Source organism: Chaetodon trifascialis, chromosome 5 (genome assembly GCF_039877785.1).
Source record: "Chaetodon trifascialis isolate fChaTrf1 chromosome 5, fChaTrf1.hap1, whole genome shotgun sequence".
Lineage (NCBI taxonomy): Eukaryota > Metazoa > Chordata > Actinopteri > Chaetodontiformes > Chaetodontidae > Chaetodon > Chaetodon trifascialis.
In genome coordinates this window covers 29,200,163-29,218,251 of record NC_092060.1, presented here as the reverse complement: position 1 = coordinate 29,218,251, position 18,089 = coordinate 29,200,163, and the positions used below count along the sequence as shown (strand labels likewise).

Genomic DNA, 18,089 nt, shown 5'->3' with positions numbered 1-18,089 from the left:
CGTAGTTTAGCTAACCTCTGAGCATGAGTGTGTTAAGATGAATGTAACGAGCATCAGAGGGTGGAGCCTCCGTCACCCACATTAACAACCTGTAAAAAGGACAGAGGGGAGATGTGGAACTGGTCTGCTCCTTCATCACTCCGATAACAGGCAGACTTTCAAGTGTGGCACAACGTGCCTCACGCACTACGTATTGACGTCATGTCCCGTCCTTCTTCCTGCGTCCCTCCCACTCTGATTTGAAACAAGATGGCGCGGATTCAACTGTGAGGACGGGGCTGGACACATCCACGACAGGACGATTTTACGGACTCCTGGTGACATGGCGAAGTTTGCTTCTTGTAGATTTGACTTCGAACGAAGCCGAATCACCGACACGATGTGGACTAAACGCCTCCGTCAAATAGAAACCGGCTAAACTACGGCTAACGTTAGCCACTGATGTAAGAATCGAACAAAGCTGGTTTATTATAAGGTGATGGCTCACTCGGAACTGCTCTGTGATTAACTTTTCCGCCTGCAGCTCAAAATTGTAGTCCTAATTGTCTCATACAGACGCACAGGTAACTTTAGCCGTTAGCACCTGTGTGCGACGGTCAAAGCCTTCCTTCCTGCCACCACAGCTGTTCTGCCATATTCATGTTATAATTTCAGTCTTGGCTGACTTTTTTCTTCTGGTTTTATTGATATATGGATTAGTTCAAAATAAAGTTGACAGAGTGGTTTCTCGCACATCCATAACTGCAGCATGAACAGTGAAGAAGAAGAAGAAGTTTCTCGTATATCCATTATTACAGTACGAACAGTGAAAGGATCACATCAGGGAAACTGATTGACCTTTTTAATTAAAGAAATCTCTTCTTTAATTAGTTTGCTGCTTGTTCCAGGGTATCAATAAAGCTACTAATGTGAATATATTAACCTAACTCTTACAGTTGTGTGTATTTTTTGTTTTTCTCTGCACAGTCTACTGCACCTGTTTAAAGGAATATTTCACAAAATCTGCATGTCATCAGTGTTACACACTCATTCCCTGATTTGAGAGGTTGTTCTTTTTTATGGAGGGCGAGTCACCTCAGACTCCAACTGCAACCTGTTGTTGAGTGTGGAGAGGACCTCATAGAAAGACTTAGAAATCATAAGATGTGTATTTACTGGAAAAAAAATAATGAAAACTGCTGCAGCAGCCACGTCCAGCCTCATTATACAGCCAGTTCTGACAATCATTAATAAAATGATTTTAACTGTACAACCAGAACGTATCCGTAATTTATTTACCAATCACAGAAAATGAAGAAATTCAACAGTAACGTTTTGCAGATGTGGACAATAAAGAACTTTTAATGACATTGGAAGTTAAAAACAGCAGCATTTGAACATTTCTCCTCGCATCAGGTGTAAAAGTCGCGTCACAGAGTCGCTTTGTCCTTCCGAGCAGAGCTGCATTTACTTCCTGTCGATTCATCTGCCCGTTTTCAGTTATCGATTAATTGATTTGGCCCTGAAATGTCAATAAATTCTGATAAAATCCCGTCACAGTGTCCCAGAGTCTGAGCTGATGTATTGTTTTGTTCATAAACATTCAGTTTACAAAGATCAGTGAAAAACAGCAAATCCGCTCTAAGACACTGAAGTAGTGAATTTTTCTGCAGATGCGCTAACTGATTCCTCTCTGCAGCTCTAATCTGAACGGCCTCTCCGTCACTGGATTAACTGCAGATTTCTGAAAGGTGAATTGTTCATACTGGTGTTTGTCGTTTTCACGTCACGCCTGCAAACATTCACTCAGTTTGAATGAACAGTCGCCGCTTCGTCCGCTGCTGCCTTCACGTGTTGTTACGGATGAATTGCGGCCGTAATTTGCTGTTTTACAGTGTCGTTAATCCTGAATGAGAGACTCGGTGACAGATTAGTGTGTGTGGGCTGTTTGTAATTTCCAGAGACTTTTCTCGTTAAGGGGCTTTGAATGACAGACGGCGGAGACGTGCTTTAGTGTGTTTCTGCCTCACACGACATTTACATTTAGAGATTAGCCGTTTACTGCAGCCGCTGCTCACGTTCAACAGGGACGCAGTAAATACCAAGAACACGCTTTGTATAAGAGTGTGTGTTTTCCTGAAGGCACACACACACACACACACACACACACACACACACACACACACACACACACACACACACACACACACACACACACACACACACACACACTGTGTAATTATATGTTCACTATTTCAGCTCAGAATAACAAAACAAACAGAGCTGTGTCAGGAAAATGGTATTTTCCGTATTTTTCTCTGTGAAACGTGAAACGTGAGGTCAGCTGATGGGAAGTTGTCGGCGTGAACGAAACACGGCTCAGCACGGAACGAAATCGCCAAATTAATTGCAGAGTCAGTCGTAGTGATAACAATTTTTTCACACTGGGCCTCGCAGCCTGAACACAACACTGAGGCGTTCACGGACTCTCGGCGGTTTTAACGGACACAATTAAACTGAAGGCAAGCGTCAATCTGTAGAAGTTTATCTGCGTCTATCAGCTGACCTGGGCTCAGTTTCAGGTTCACTCTTATATACACATACAGTATATAGACACACTTATACGAGCAGAACTTAGCATCAATGCTAACCTGTGGAGATACAGTCATTTTCTGTGTAAATGCTATAAACTGCATTGCATTGTGGGATTGATAGCAGAGCGTGTTTTAGTTTTTAGTTTGTGTGTGTATCAGCAGAACATCTACAGGACGTTGTTGTTGTTTTTCTTCCTCTTATTGTTGAAATAAATCTTTATTATTTCCATAATTTAAATATTATAATTATTTAGTTTTAAAATGGCCAGTTTTTTTCATGCTGATGTCTTAAAACCACCAACAGTTTGGGATTTTACTCGATAAATAAACAATATAGATGATAATTTTTTTTCTGATTGATGAATCGACTCATCCTGCCTTAATGAAGAAAGCTTAAATTGTGAAGGTGACACTTGACTAAAGGCTGACTGGGTCTCATTTTCAGGGTTGGCTGTTTTTTGTTACTTTTTTAAACAATTGTTGTAAACATTCTGTGTTTGTTTGTATGTTTAATTGCTTCTGCAACAAAATAAATTCCCAAATTGGGATCCTTAAAGAAACAGTGTAAACAGTAAGCAGGTGAGGACCGGTTCTTTGGGTTTGTTGTGCAGCGCTGCCATCTAGTGGACGTTGTGTAGTATCACAGGTAAGTTCACGCGTAAGTGCACAAAGAACAGAGCTGAAACTGAAGCGAAGACGGCAGCCAGTTATCAGCAGTCTGCAGGCAGAGGTCCAACGTCTGGCCTCGGTGAACCCGCCATGAAAACAAGTGTTTATGCAGCGACTGACACGTGACACAATTCAGAGAAACAGCAGGACCGCTGATGTGTTTAAAAGCTTTATTTTTTCTTATAAGACACTTCTGGCTCCACCACCTGGAATGGTAGTAAACATATTTACAAGTATATACATGAGAAGAAAGCTATTTAAAATACAACTATCAGACGGGCAGAGATGTTTCTTTTGAAGACATTCACTCCAAAATGAGAAACATCCATTTTTTTGTGAGAAGAATGTTAATTTACGTGATTGATTTCTGACTCTGACTCCTCATTTAAACACAAAATGTGTTTCTAATCCATGAAAGTAATGATTTCTTCAGAAAATGCTTCTTAAATGGAGATCTCATTTCAGAATGAAACATCTTTTGTGCATCTTTAACTGTAAAAGCAGTAACTGCTGATGTTAGTGACTCTGGAAACGTTATGTTTAAGGCGACAGTGTAACTGAAAAACTTTTCTTAATATAAGAAACACACAAATATCATATGTACAGGTGGACGTAACATGGGATGCACAGACAGTCCGTGTGCATCGGAAGGCCACAGTTCACGTTGTGAATGGATGAATGTGACATTTTCAGCACGTTCACTGCAGTCTCACCTAGTTTAGACTTGGACATGTGAAACTCTTATTATTGGTCATGTGAAAACATAAAAACTACATCTGAAAGCAACTAAAAGCTAAAAATAACAAACCAACACTGAAAGGTTGGACTGATCTGCAGAAAAAGAGTTAAAACATAAAATTTCGACTTTGCAGTTGCGTTGAAAACATCACATCCATCAGATCAAAGTACGCAGACGAAGAGACTCAAAGACAGACTGACCCCAAACTGCCTTAAGAGGAACACACAGAGTTCTTTGGTAAATTAGCCTTAAAAATAATCAACGGATCTGTTAAATAACGAGAATGCAGACACCAGAAACCATCCATGTCTCCTGTTAGCTTTGTTATGCTAATATCTTAGCATTTACTGTGTCAGAAATAAGCCAACAATCACCTCAACCTTCCAGATAAATAATCCACTTTTTAAGAGCCAAAGTCAAACAGGAATAAAGCCTCCATGTCCACAGGAAGCACAGGAGGAGGATTTGTCTCCGCAGACGGCGCTTATCGCTTTTAAAGACAGAGGAAACAAAAGTTATGGACTGACACAGGGGTCATCAGCTGCAACGGTTCAAGGGCCACAATGTTTGTAGGCTGACACTGCTGGCTGGAAAAAGGTTTGTTTATTTAGCTGATCACTGCTTATAATTTTCCACTCTTTCGCAAGATTAACGGTATTTCTATTGGCTTAAATTAGTCTGAACAGACTCCTAAAGGAGAATTAAAAAGCCTGTACCTGCCAGGTACCCGCAAAAGAGTCGAGTTATGGGTAAAAATGTGCGAAAATGAGCTAAATGCAGGTAAAAACATCTTTTTTTCAGGGATAAAACAGACGTTAACTGACTGCAGTATTTAAGTTGGTTCATTTTAAGGAGGCCAATCAGCCGCCAGGATTATCTAACAGTGAAAACCCGACACAAACTTCTGAAATTTACAAGGCTCTGCCCAGGACAACCTTCCAACGAGAGCCAGTTTAAAACATTTTATCAGTCTTTGTGAGGCTTGAAGGTCGCTGAAGACGACGTCTCGGGGCTAAAGTACGTCACAGCAAAGTTTCAGCTGAAAAGCGGCTGTCTCAAAGACGCCCGTCGGCTCATTTGCCAAAAAATTGAGTGTGATTCCTTTTAAGACGTCTGTGTTGTCCTAGAGACTCCTGAAGAACTGCAGGGAGAGCTCGTAGGTCAGGAACATGGTGGCGCTCATCGGGAAGCCGCGGATGGCGTTGACGGACGCTCCACGGAAGAAAACCTGCGAACAAGAACATGTTTAGCTTCGGTTTTTCAAAATAAGTAAACAAAACTGATACTAATGATTGTTTTCATTGTTGACCAGTTTCCCAAAGGCCAAGATGGCGTCTTGTTCGGTCAGATATTCAGTTTACTGCCACAGAGGACATTCAAGAGGCTAGAATCAAACGGATCAATCGATTATCAGCACTGCTGAACTTCAGTCGCCTGTAAATCAGTTTAGTCGTGTTGTGCATGTTTGCTTGTTTCTGCTCTGTTGTTTACTTGTTTGTATCTTGATCGCTTTGTTTGCCTTTTGGATTTACTTGAATTTCACCTTCGTATTCACGCTGAACAAACAGCATTAACGGTCTCGGAGCTTAACGTGAGGAGGTTTGAAGGGAACCCTGTCCTGTAATAACCCGACTCATTGATCGGTGATGATCACATGATCCGTCAGTCCACGCTCTTACGAAACCAACGACCTTCTGGCATTGATCATATGACTGAGTCAGAAAAAAAGAGTCACTGAAGCTTTTGCATGTTGAAAGTTTGTGTACATTTTGTAACCTTTGACCTCAGGGACACGAGGACATCTGCAGCAAACGCAGTTATCATTATTTCAGTTCTGTCTGTATTTGATTCTAACGTGTATTTTTGTGGATGAAACCATCCAAATGAAATCAGTCTGATTCTCACTTCCTCTCTGATCAGCGGCCGTCATTAGTTTCTTGTTTTCACTCCACGTGCAGGCGAGACGCCCTGACTGCTCATCCTGTAACACGACCGTCCGTCTGGAAGCTGAGCTTTCGTTCTGACGGACTCACGCCGTCAGCACACTTCAGAGGATTCGGTTTCTGAGAACGCGGCTGGACCGTCATCTGGGTTACGCCGTTATCTAGAGTTTCACCTCTGAGCGATGAAACCATGTGTTTCATCGACAGCAGCCGGTGCAGGGAGCATGCTGGGGATCAATGTTATCGGCTGATTTTAAGACTTTATACAACCACGAGTCCAAAAAATGTTCAGAGGCGCTGTGTAAATATAAAGTGTGATCACCTGCTGATCCTCTCTGACATAAACTGACCTGAAAACAGCTCAAAGTCAATATATTTAATGTTTTTCCTCATCTGCTTCATTGATTTCTGTAAATATCTGATGCAGCAACACGTTTCACAGACTGGGAAAGACATGGAACGCTCCAAAATCACCTGTTTGGATCGTTCCACAGGTAAACAGGCTCACTGGTAACAGGTGAGAGGATTGTGAAAGGCTCAGTCGTTCACGAGCGAGGATGGATGGAAATGTTCTGTACTGCACTTAAAGCAGCAGCCCCAGCTGTCAAACGTGGAGGGAAATGAGACTCTGAAAGCCTGACAGTGTTTGTCATGAACACGTTCAGCTCGCGCTGCGTTCCTGCTGTAAACCAAAGCTCTCACTGCGCTGAAGCCGCCGCTCACCTGCACTCCCTCGGTCTTGTAGCTGTGGATGATGCAGTGTAAGATTCCTCTGTACTTCCTCTGCAGCTGAGCGTCGGCCTGCATTCGACTCTTCACCACATCAGCTGGCGTCGCCGTGACCCAGGAAATGGACCCTGGAGGGCAGGAAAACAAACTTTACTTCCTGCTGGCAACACGTGACAGAAGGAATGGCAGCAGCAGGTGATGCTGCATTCCAGGTCACTCAGAAAGTCTGATTAATACGGCGTCGAATGAGGAACGCCACAGACGTTATTCAACAAACAAATATAAGCTGTTAAAACATATTACTGTGTACGATAACACGGTAGATGTAAAGGTTTGTTTGGAGAGGCTGCCTTTATCTTACTTTGTGTGTTTTTACTAACTGAAATTGTGTTTGAATGAAACACGATCAGACTTCAGGATCTGGATCAGCTGGTCTCACCTCACAGAGACTGAGTGACAGACCGAAACTAATGATGCATTCAAGTGCTTCTCAGAGAGCCTGTTAAGGCACGTATTCATTCATTCAGACAGGTAACCAAGTGGAAAAGCAGCAGCGCTAAAGAGGAAGTCAGTGAACGCCACACCAGCAGAATCACTGATGCTCCTCAGCTGATTCGTACTGTGGTAGAAAGAATTAGAACGAAGTATTCAATAACTGCATTACTGTGACAGAGCTCAGTTTACACGCTTCAGTTTCACTGTAGAGCTGTTTTTCTTGGTGGATGTTATCTGAGTTTCCACATTCAGGCCGGCTGCCTGAACACTCAGACTTCACTGATTTATGGCTCGCGGCTGATTTCAGCTCTCCGCCGTGTTTTCACTGTCACGTGTTCATAGGTGGTCGGCCTGCGTCTGGAAGCAGGTCTGCTCGACCCTCTGAGACCAGCAGATCCCAAAGTCCACAGGCCGCTCACTGCTGATCCGCCGCGCACACACAGCTCACATTCACGTGTGGTGGGATCTAAGTTTACACACAGATCAGCGCAGCGAAGACGAGGTGATGTTAGGAGGAGCGGTGATGTTTTGGTGTTTCCTGCCTGAAATGAGGTCACAACACGAACGAAGGTGAAATTAGGTCACCTCTATTTATGATGAACGTTATGGATTCTGCGGCAGTGTTTCACACGTCAGTGAGGAAGCAACAGATGAGCTTCATGCAGTAAATCTGCCCTCAATAAAACATCCAACAATCATCCTGACTGAGCAGATCGAGGCCAATCCAAGCAAACCACAGAGCTGCAGTGATTAATCGATCAGCTGCTAATCCGTTTTTTTTTTTTTTAAACAGACAGAAAATGAATCCGAAGCTTTTTGGGTTTTGGACTGTAGGTCAAAACAAGCAACTGAAGATGTCCCGTTTATTAGAAACTCTTGTTTTTTCCATATTTTCTTACATTTTATAGACTAAAAGCTTCATGATGGACCAACAGAAGAGTCATGAGTTGAACTGATAATGAAAATACTTGAGCTGCAGCCTGACAGAGACGGCCAATAGAGGACTTCGCTGTTCATTCAAAAGCAGTTTGAACTGAAGCCAGAGTCGATGAAGCTGCGCCGCTGGCTTCAGCTGCTCAGTGATCGGGTGGAATCTGCAGCTGTGCTCCGTTCACTGGTGACATACATGTTGTAGTTGTAGAGGTATCCTGTCTGTGAGCTCCCAGTACAGACACTGTCCTTTAAACGCTCATCACATGTGAAGAAGCAAACTTTCACAGACATTTGAACCTGATGGGTTTTCCATCTGCATACAATAAAACAACCAGGAAACGGACTGATGCTCGCTCCAAACAGATATTCTAGGACTGAATTAGCTCCAAACCAACTCTGTTTACGCCAAACTGGCTTTTGGATGAGTGATCTGCTGTGAATTAAAGCCTGAATCAGAAACACAGAAACTCCACCAACACATTAGAAAGTGAATCAGCGCTGAGTCTCACACACAGGACAGGCTTGGGGGGGGGGGGGGGGGGGGGGGGGGGGGGGGGGTTCCAGGTGCTGTCAAAGCCAAACCCGTTGAGACAACATTGATCTGGACACACTGAAGCTAACAGTCACCAGTAGCTTCAGCTCCAACTCAAAGAGAGCAGCAGCACATTTAAGCTTCATATTGACCAGTGTGGACTGTGTGCAGCTTTCTGTCCACTGTCTTTGTCTTCATATGGACAGCTTCCTGTCCCCACGACAACAGTCAACACAATGAGACCAACGCTTCCGTAACTAACAACCGCTGAACTTCCACAACTGTCCTGACCGTTTGGCTTCGCTCGTCTTTTCCTCAGCCTGTTTCTGGCTATTAGCCTAAATCAAACATCTGACCACCATCAGTCACTGGACGACATCAGGCAGCTGGACCTTCCACAGGAAATACCTGAATGTCCATCGCTGTGGTGTCGTTTGAGACGTTTACCTGCTAGTCCTCCGGCCAGCCAGATGGAACACAGATGAGGGCTTGACTTGGCGTCTGGCTTCAGCAGGTCGCAGAAGATGGTGTAAGGGATGAAGTAGAGCACGTATCCAGGAACGTCCCTCAGGATCATGGCCCCGGCCCCCCTGTACAGGCCCTGCAGGCCCTCAGTCTGCAGGATGCTGCTGATGCAGTGGATGGGGCCTCTGTACAGTCTCTGGTTGGGGATGCCGATGGATCGCAGAGGGATGTTGATGCCGTTCGACGCGTTACCGGCAAGGTGCAGGTTCTCTGAAGGAGAGAACGAAGTGTGACTGGCAGGTCAGCGTTTGACTTTACAAACCGCTCTCTTTCCTTTACTTTGATTAATTCCTGCTGATTGTGGAAAATCAGTGGAAACTCTTGAAACACCTGCTTTGTTTTGATGATTACAGACTAATTTTTGCTGATGATTTAATTGCTGAAACCTTTTCTGTCATCAGCCTCGTGCATAAAAGACCATTTTGCACAGCTCTTACAGTGTCTGTGTTGATTTAGACCCTTAAATATTACAAAACCAATTCAATTCAATTTTATTTGTATAGCGCCAAATCACAACAGAAGTTGTTTCAGGACACTTTCCATATAGAGCTGGTACAGACCAAGCTCTTTTATCTACAGAGAACCAACAATTCCCCCATGAGCAAGCACTAAAACCTTTCTGAACTCTTTGACCTATTGTACGTTGGGAGTGCAGCCACCAACGAGCGTTCATGCAAAGCTTTACTGATTAACAAAGACGGAGCAGCTTTGATATTAACGGTTTGCAGTTACAGTTTTTATTGTACAGTCATGCACCGAGAATCAGGTTTATCGCGCCGCACAGATTCAGATGCATGAATCATACAGAGACGTTCAAACGGCTGAAGCTTTCTGGCACTTTGCACCATCATAAAAGAGTCCGGATGTATTATACAACCAGAGTGAATTATCAGATGGCGACAGGTGTGAAAGGTGTGAACGCCACAGATACTATAAACACAAGCCTATAACTGTTCCACATGACATCCCATCATTGAGCTGCTCTGACCTCAGATTTATTCGTTTACTGTTGAAGCTTGAAGGGAAAAGTTCAGCTCAGACGACGCAACTTTGATCAAAACCCTCTTGATTTAAATTCACCTGTCGGTGAATTAAGGGTTTATGTCGACCAAAGCAGAGTTGGTGTTAGTGGAGAGGAAAGACAAACCAAGAGTTTAAATTTGTGTCTGTTGAGTCTGAGTGAAGAGTTTCATTTTGCGTTAACAACGAATATCAACGACTGTCAGTTGGACTGACGGTGGAATATTTCACACACTGCCCCGTCCTAACACATTTATATCATCCATGAAACTTATATACAGAAGATGAATGTACAGATATGAATCACCGGTGTGGACGGCGCCAGTTCGAAGTGAGAAAGCTTCTTCTACAGACATTTCAACTCCTTTCAGAGGTTCCACTTCAACTGCTTTTCATCTGATCTCCACTCAGCATTTACACTTCAGCTGTAACTTCAGGCTCAACAACCACTTCAACAGCCCTGACCGTTCCCGCGTCCACTGCCACTTCAACATCTGGCTTCAGTTTCAGCTGCTAATTCAACGCGTCCACTTTAACCACCACTTCAACTGCATTCAGAGCTTCACTTTCAACGGCCTCGTCAGCTTCTAGCAGTGTCGTGTCATCTCATACGTACTGTTTCATTGCCAGAGCGGCCTACAAATCGCCACAGCTCATACAAAGAGTCATTTTAAGGCAAAGTATTATGGATTCTGAAAGCTGCAGCATGTTTGGACCATGGTTTGGTAAGTTCTGTGGATGGTTTGACAGTTTCTTTTTGAACAGTGCTCATAAATCCCAGCTGACCCAGATTTACCTGCTAGAACCGTCTGCGTCTGCATTTGCAGTCTGATCTTGACCAGATCCACCGGGGCCCCCAGGCCCACCGACACCAGTCCAGTCAGCATGCTGGCCACGGTCAGGTCCAGCATGCCGCAGGGTTGGCGCCCATCGCCATAGCGATACTTGCTTATAAGTCTCTGTGCGTTACTGAAGAAGCCAAAAACCACCGAGTTGTAAACGGTGATGGTGGCCAGCGGGAAAGACATGCCCTTAAAGAAGCCCGTGACCTGAGAACAGACAGAAAGCGACTGTCAGATGAACGAGCCAAAACAAAGACAGAAGATGTTTCTTAGTGGGAAAAGCGAGAAAACCCCACAGAAGGGATTTTAAACTCTGAGCTCTGATTACATTGGCCATCGCTAACAAAGCAGGGAATGAAAAATGGGGCGAAGTCACTGCCAAATATTTGGAGTGTTTTTTTCTGTGGAAAGTATTCCTTCTTAGCAGGGGGGAGGCTGGAGTTTGGGAGACACATGTCGAAAGTTGAACACAGCTGTTCACTCCATGAACAAATCATCTGACCAGTGGGAAGAGCGAGATCTACAGCGCGTTCTGTGGAAAACAGTCAAGCTTTCAATCAGCCATTACCGACAAACTGCAGGTTGAAATGCACACTCAGCTCCACCGACTCGTGTTTGTTGCTCTTCTGTGGAAATATGAAGCTGCACTACTTCACAGTGCACAAACGATCAGGCTTTGGTGATCTATTAGCAGCAGATCTTCATTTTAAGCTTCAAGAAATGACCTCAGCTCACTTTATGATTAAAATGAAGCTGTAAGAAATCCTGCTGAGAAATTGGGTCACCGAAGCGAAACCAGAATAGTTTCAAGATGAATCAAAACGGGGTTGTGGAAACATAAGCAACCAACAATTACAAGGTTAGACTGGGTGAAAACAAAACAGTGGAAAAACACAGAATTATTGTGCAAACGGAGAGAAAAGTCAAAGGTTTATAAGTTTGCTTCACTCCCAGAATGTGTCACTGATAACAGCTTAATGTAAATGTGGAGTCATGGAGGGACTTTTCACTGCGGTCTGTCCACTGGTTGTTTCCTCTGACTGACACTCACATCTGTCACTGGCATTAATGGAAGTTAAAGGTTTTCAGTACAGGTACGAATCTTCAAACTGCGCTCAAAGTCAAAAAGAATAAAAGTGAAATGCTGATCTGAGTAAAGCAAAGAACACTATTCATGAGAAATCTGCATGAAAGAAAAGATGCATGTTGAATTTTTGCATCTCAGGTTCAGTTTTGGGTATAAATCAATCCCTTCCTGTCTCTGCATGCTGTTTCCTGTCTGCTCTTAAAAATAAAATGTGAATAAAATAAAGTAGTAAGATTTGTCATTTGTTAATTTGAATCTCTCATTATCATCTTTTTGTCTTCTCACTGTACTCAGATCAGCACAGCGGCTGGACGTTTACCGTTTCCTTCCTGTAGATGCTGAGCACGCAGTGAAGAGTGTTCTTGTAGCCTTTGCCCGCCTGCAGCCGCGTCTGGACGACAGAAAACCGTTTCAAGACAAAATACAATAAAACAACAGACTGAAAAGTCAATGTGTCACTCCTGTTTTTGTCCTGTGTCGTATCTGCATGTCGTCTTTTCTTACAGATTCGAGACTTTCAAGAACAAAAGACAAACATTTCTGGTGTTTTTCTGTCCAAATTTAGCATTGATCACTTTCATTATTCTGTTAGCATTCTGCTAAGAATGCATGTAAATATATGGAGGTCTGAACGCTAGCATACGTATCTGTGTGTGTTATCTGTGTCAAAGAAATAGAGTTTCTCATGCAGAGCGTTGTAGCTGCATCCCAACGTGGTGCCACTTAGTCTGAGCAAACAGTTGCAGACAGCCTGAACAGCTTGGTAAGAAAATGAGTTCAACAGGGCTAATTTAGGCGTAATTGTTCTTGCATAACAACAAATAAACCACAATAAACATCAGGACTAGATCAGCTGCTGTTTATTGTTCTTTTATATAACGAGTAATCAGGACAAGACAGTAAAGTCTGGGGATAGTGTGGCGAAATCACGCCATCGGTCTGAAATACCTTCACTGTGTCCAGCGGGTGGCCCACGACCACACTGGAAGCTCCTGCAGCCAAAAGAGAAAGAAAAACAGACACAACAGAAAACATGAATGCATAAAAAAACAGAAGAAGAAGAAAAACAAAGATAAATGTTACCGTGAAACTGTGGGCGAAGAAGAAAACACTGTTTTTCCTGGAAAATGAATCTCAAATGTGGCGTTCTGACACTTTTTATTTCTTTTATAGACAAACAAGCTGAAACCAGTTCAGACTGTAACATACTGGCTTTACTTAATGGGAGCTTTTGGTTTGTGTTGCCCTTCCTGCCATTAACTTCTATTAAATAAGAAGGTAAAGAGATATAAGATGATCCTCACAGAGGGAAACTCAGTACATGTAAAGGTCTAGGAGCTGCAAACAGAAAAACACTCCATTACTTCTTACGTCCCTGCTGAGACAAAGCTTTACGTCCTTTAGGGGCGACGCAGCCAGAGACTGGTCAAACTGGGCTTCCATCATGGGGCCCAGGGGCAAAAATAAGCCACTGTGCCCTCATTAACCCCCTGTTCCCTCTGCAGTCTGTGCATTGTGTCCGCCTCCCTCCAAACACCCATCAAGCACACAGAGCAGCCTACACATGGCAACGCATGGCCCACAGGAACCCAGTTCAAACCAGTACGACCTGGAAATGGGTTTACTGTGCTCTTTAGTCTACATTTGGTTCCCCATTAGCTTCTTCAAGATGGTTGCTGGCCTTCCTGGGGTCCACACAGTGTCGACTGAGCTTCATTTGATAGACCATCAATGTATTTTAACAACAGGATCAAAAGACTTCAGTCCCTCAGCTGATCCTCAGGCCTCCATGTTTCAGTTTGTGCTCATGAGACACATCATTGGAAAGCTAAGGTTCCTCTGATTCCATTGATGCAAATCATTTCAAGATACAATCACAACAGCAGGTTCAGTCAATGCCAGCAACAAACAAACGAACGATTCAAAAAAATGGAGGGAACTCACATGAAGTCTCGTAGTGATCCACTGATCGAAACACTCCAACAAAAACATCTTTTTACATTCACAAAGGTCCAAATGATCCAATCCAGCATAATATTTAGTCCAAAACACTTTAATAATCCACAGAAAGCCGTTTCAACGTTTCAAACTGCCTGCAGACGCGCCATGTTTTCTCCATTGTAGCTCTTGTAAACTAGTAGGCGTAGACAAAATGTGGGTTTCAAAATGGCCGCTGCACACTAACTTTATGATTGACACCTCACTGGACCAATTAGGATCTTCCATGTGCTCTCCAGAGCTGACAATAGCCAATGAGAGTTCACGCAGAAAGGAAGTGCCTATTTATCTTCTTTTAAATAAAAAATTCACCAATTGCAATTGGTTGTGCAGATGACTGGCACTTTGAACGGCCAATGAAATTCTGAGAAAACAAGGATGTGCTGCTTCAGTGGGTAATTCACAGCCAAAACACAGAATTCAGTGCAAAAATAGAGACGTTACACAGGGTTTGAAATGATAAATATAGTAAATGACCTCAGTATAAAGATAAAAAGCCTAAATATACTAATAGATACCCCAAATACAGATGGCCTGAATATAAACACAGATTTTTATTTAAAAAAAAATGCAGAGAATGACAACTAGGAAAACAAATGTAAAGTATGAATTTTCTGTGGTATTGTTAAGGCCTCATGCTGTTGTCCCATTGTTTTTTCAGCTACTAAGGCTCAGATAGAGTTATCTGCAGACATGTATCTGCAAAAAAATATAAAAACCTTCTACTTCAGTACGTTGAAACTTCTATTACTCAATGTCAGCAGCACTTAAAGTGATTCTGACTGCTGGAGAGAAAAGTTCAGAGTTTTACATCTCAAAAGGGACCAAAACCATCTACTCCAACTGATTCAAGAACAGCTTTCAGCGTACTTTGTGTGTACTTTGGAAAGTTTCAGGTTAACTTTATGGGAACTTGAGGAATCATAAGTTTGAGTTTGGTGATGATGACACACAATTACTTTCTGTTCATAATCTGTGTACATGTCAAAACCTCCTGACAGACATGACCCCGGCTGCTGGGGCAGTAATAATAATAATAATAATAATAATAATAATAATAATAATAATAATAAACTTTTTTTGTATATCACCTTTCATGCAGCTCAAAGTGCTTTACAACAGAGACATCACATGTGAGTGCTTCACATCTATAAGACATAAAATGAACATAAAAACAGAAACCTGCTGTTCCTGGTCAGAAACCTATGGAAGATGGAACTGAAGCACAAACTGAAGAAGAAGAAGAGCTTCACCTTGTAACTGCTGCTGTCGCGCTCCTCCCTGCAGAGCATGCGACTGCAGTTCACCCGCCCACATTAAGAAAAGCATTTATTTTGCTTTGTTTGAGGCAAATTCAGCAGTAAAACAAGACAAGGCAACATACATTTACTCAGTCATTTCAAGCTGTTTCTGTAAATTACAGTCAAACTGGGGTCCAGGCGGTACTGCAGGGTCCTTCATGGGGTCCTTGGGGGTCAACAGCAGAATAAAGGATGCTTTCACTCAGCCTTGACTGTGATTTTATTCACTCGAAGACAACAAAAGAATGCATTTAAACGGCCTGTTTGCTTCACCTTCTGCTGCCGAGCGAGCGGCTCAGTTTTTCTCTGCAGACGCATCAAAAAAGCCAAAACGTGTCAGTTCACAGTCAGACGTTGAGGCAGCAGACTGAAAACTGAGTTGAATTTTGCATTTGTGTTTATTTTGGACCAGATTTGAGCTTTTCTGACAGTTTAGCTTTGTGGATTTTCTGTGTTTGGTTTTCTTTGCATGTCTTTGAAGTGCAGAGCATCATTTATCACTCGACTGATAACAGAAAGTTTTCACTGATCAGCAGCAGCAGTTTGAGGATTCTTTCAAACTCTGGTCGACTTTTTGTTGTATTCACAGTCTGAACTCCAATCTGACCCTTTCTTTCATTCATTTTCGTCTGCACATGCAACACTTGAAAGCTGCTTTTAGAGTCTCCGCTTCTTTCTGCGCATGTTTCATTCATTTCTGGTGCCTGAAAGTTTTAACTGAAGAAATTAAAGTTCAAAGAGCTGCAGCTGTCTTCGGACCACCTTGTAGGAATAAACAGAACAACAGCATGTTTTCAGAAGCAGGGAATCAGAGGCCTACTTTCCTGTTTATGCAACTTTAAATGATGCAGCAGCAGCGCCCCTAGCGGCCACGCGCAGCACTCCAAAACATTGTCTCTCGGCAGAATTGAAACTTTGTCAGAATCAAAGTCCTGCAGCGTCAGTCTGAGACAGAGTGTCTGCAGGGGAAACACATCTAACACCAGCTGAGTCTCACTTCAGAGGTAAAACACTGAGAGGAGAGTGTTTGTTTATCAGGGTGGGAAAAGAAGGGGGGCTTGTCTGCAGACCCTCATGCATGAGGGGGCTGCAGCAGCAAAACGGTTTCCAACTGTGTGAAAATAGCAGCTTGTGCGCGTTTCTGAATGTGTGTATTCCTCCATGCAAAGCTGATTTAACCCAAACAAAGATGCAGCTCTGAGAAGCCACTGAGTGCATGAGCCCACAACCCCCCACCCAAAGCCCACCCTGACCCAGTGGACACTGGGCCACAGAGTGTCACTCACCGCCAATCCATCCTGCGAGGAAATCATCCACCTGAAAGCTCTTTGACTTCTGCATCTTCACTTCAGAGCCCAAACTTCAGTTCACTGCCTCTCATCAGTCAGCCAATAAAAACCCCGCGAAGATCTTCACGTGCAGCGAAGAAGAAAACAGCTGATCTGCGGCGTGTTGTGGCTCTGCAGCGGTCAGATCTCCTCCTGTGGACACAAAAACTGATCTTAAAGAGTGCCTGCTTTGATAAGACAGACACACAGCAGGTTGGCTCAACAAACCAATCGGAGCAAAGTTTGAATCTGCGGGACAGCTCTCTTGGCCAATCAGCTGTGAGCTCTCCAAAGGCACTCAGCCAATAGAGACGCCGTCATGGAAATGAGCCATGAGGAGGAAAATGCAGACTGAGCTGTAAACTCACAGAGAGCCTTCAGTGTCATGTCAGAGAGTTGATCACAGGTCAGTTTATTAATCCTACAGCATGCATGCTGCAGCTGCATGAAGCTGATCATATTTCTAATTTAATTTTACATCATGATGATCTGTGTAATTTCAGTTTTATAATAAAAAACATTCGAATATAATTTAATAATTCTAACATTTCCTTCATGAACAAAACCATTTATTGATTTCTATTAATTTATGAAAGCAAGATACAAAAAGTGTCATAAACATAAAATGTGAAATTGGGAGAAAGCTTTTTGATAAGATAAGATAAGATAAGATAAGATAAGATAAGATAAGATAAGATAAGATAAGATAGAACTGTTTTCGTCCAAAAGCACAGCTGTTGCAGTACAAAGAGTTTCCTGTGGCCGTCTGTCGTTTTTAGACATTTTAACGCAGAAATGTGACATTTTCCACCTTAAACCAAACAGTCTGGTCCATTTAGTGACTAGTTCAGCAGCTTTCAGTCATAACACATGCTCTTCATCATTTCTTCCTCTGGGAACCATTGTTCCGGCCTTGAGACGTCACAACAGTTGTTACACATGAAAGCTACTTTATTAAAACAGCAACAAGAGGAACAAAACATGACACAGTGTCGTTTGAAATGAGCCAGAGCTTTATTTCTTATCTCTGTGTCGACGTTTTGTCCTCTGAGTTTCACAAACTAACCACAGAAGTGGAGCCGCTCGCTGTGTCTGCTCGAAGCAGCTCTGAGGTCAGCGCTTTGGTCAAGGGCATCGACGGGACGATTCCTGATAGCTCGCGTAATATTTAACATGTAATACCTAAACCAGCGTCCCTGCAGGAAAGACACGAGAAAAACACCAGAGCAAACAAACAGAAAGAGCCCAGAGAGCCGTGATGGGATTCAGATGCTGGTGAGAGCTGCTGGAGGAAGTCCAGGAACAACGAGCACCAAGCAAAGATCCTCCAGCACACATCTGACTCATTAAGTATCAGTGTGGGGTGTCAGCTAAA

The 18,089-nt window shown here is 43.1% G+C and overlaps 1 protein-coding gene across 1 annotated transcript; it reads right to left on the bottom strand.

Annotated features, from left to right (window-relative positions):
• Positions 1-3,405: 3,405 nt before the first annotated feature.
• Positions 3,406-16,882, bottom strand: slc25a48 (solute carrier family 25 member 48). The gene is made up of 7 exons (XM_070961933.1): positions 16,673-16,882; positions 13,036-13,079; positions 12,407-12,478; positions 10,955-11,207; positions 9,061-9,348; positions 6,648-6,781; positions 3,406-5,209 (listed from the first exon to the last, which is right to left on the bottom strand). The coding sequence occupies exons 1-7, from the start codon at positions 16,725-16,727 to the stop codon at positions 5,105-5,107; spliced, it is 951 nt and encodes a 316-aa protein (XP_070818034.1). The 5' UTR covers positions 16,728-16,882; the 3' UTR covers positions 3,406-5,104.
• Positions 16,883-18,089: the final 1,207 nt, after the last annotated feature.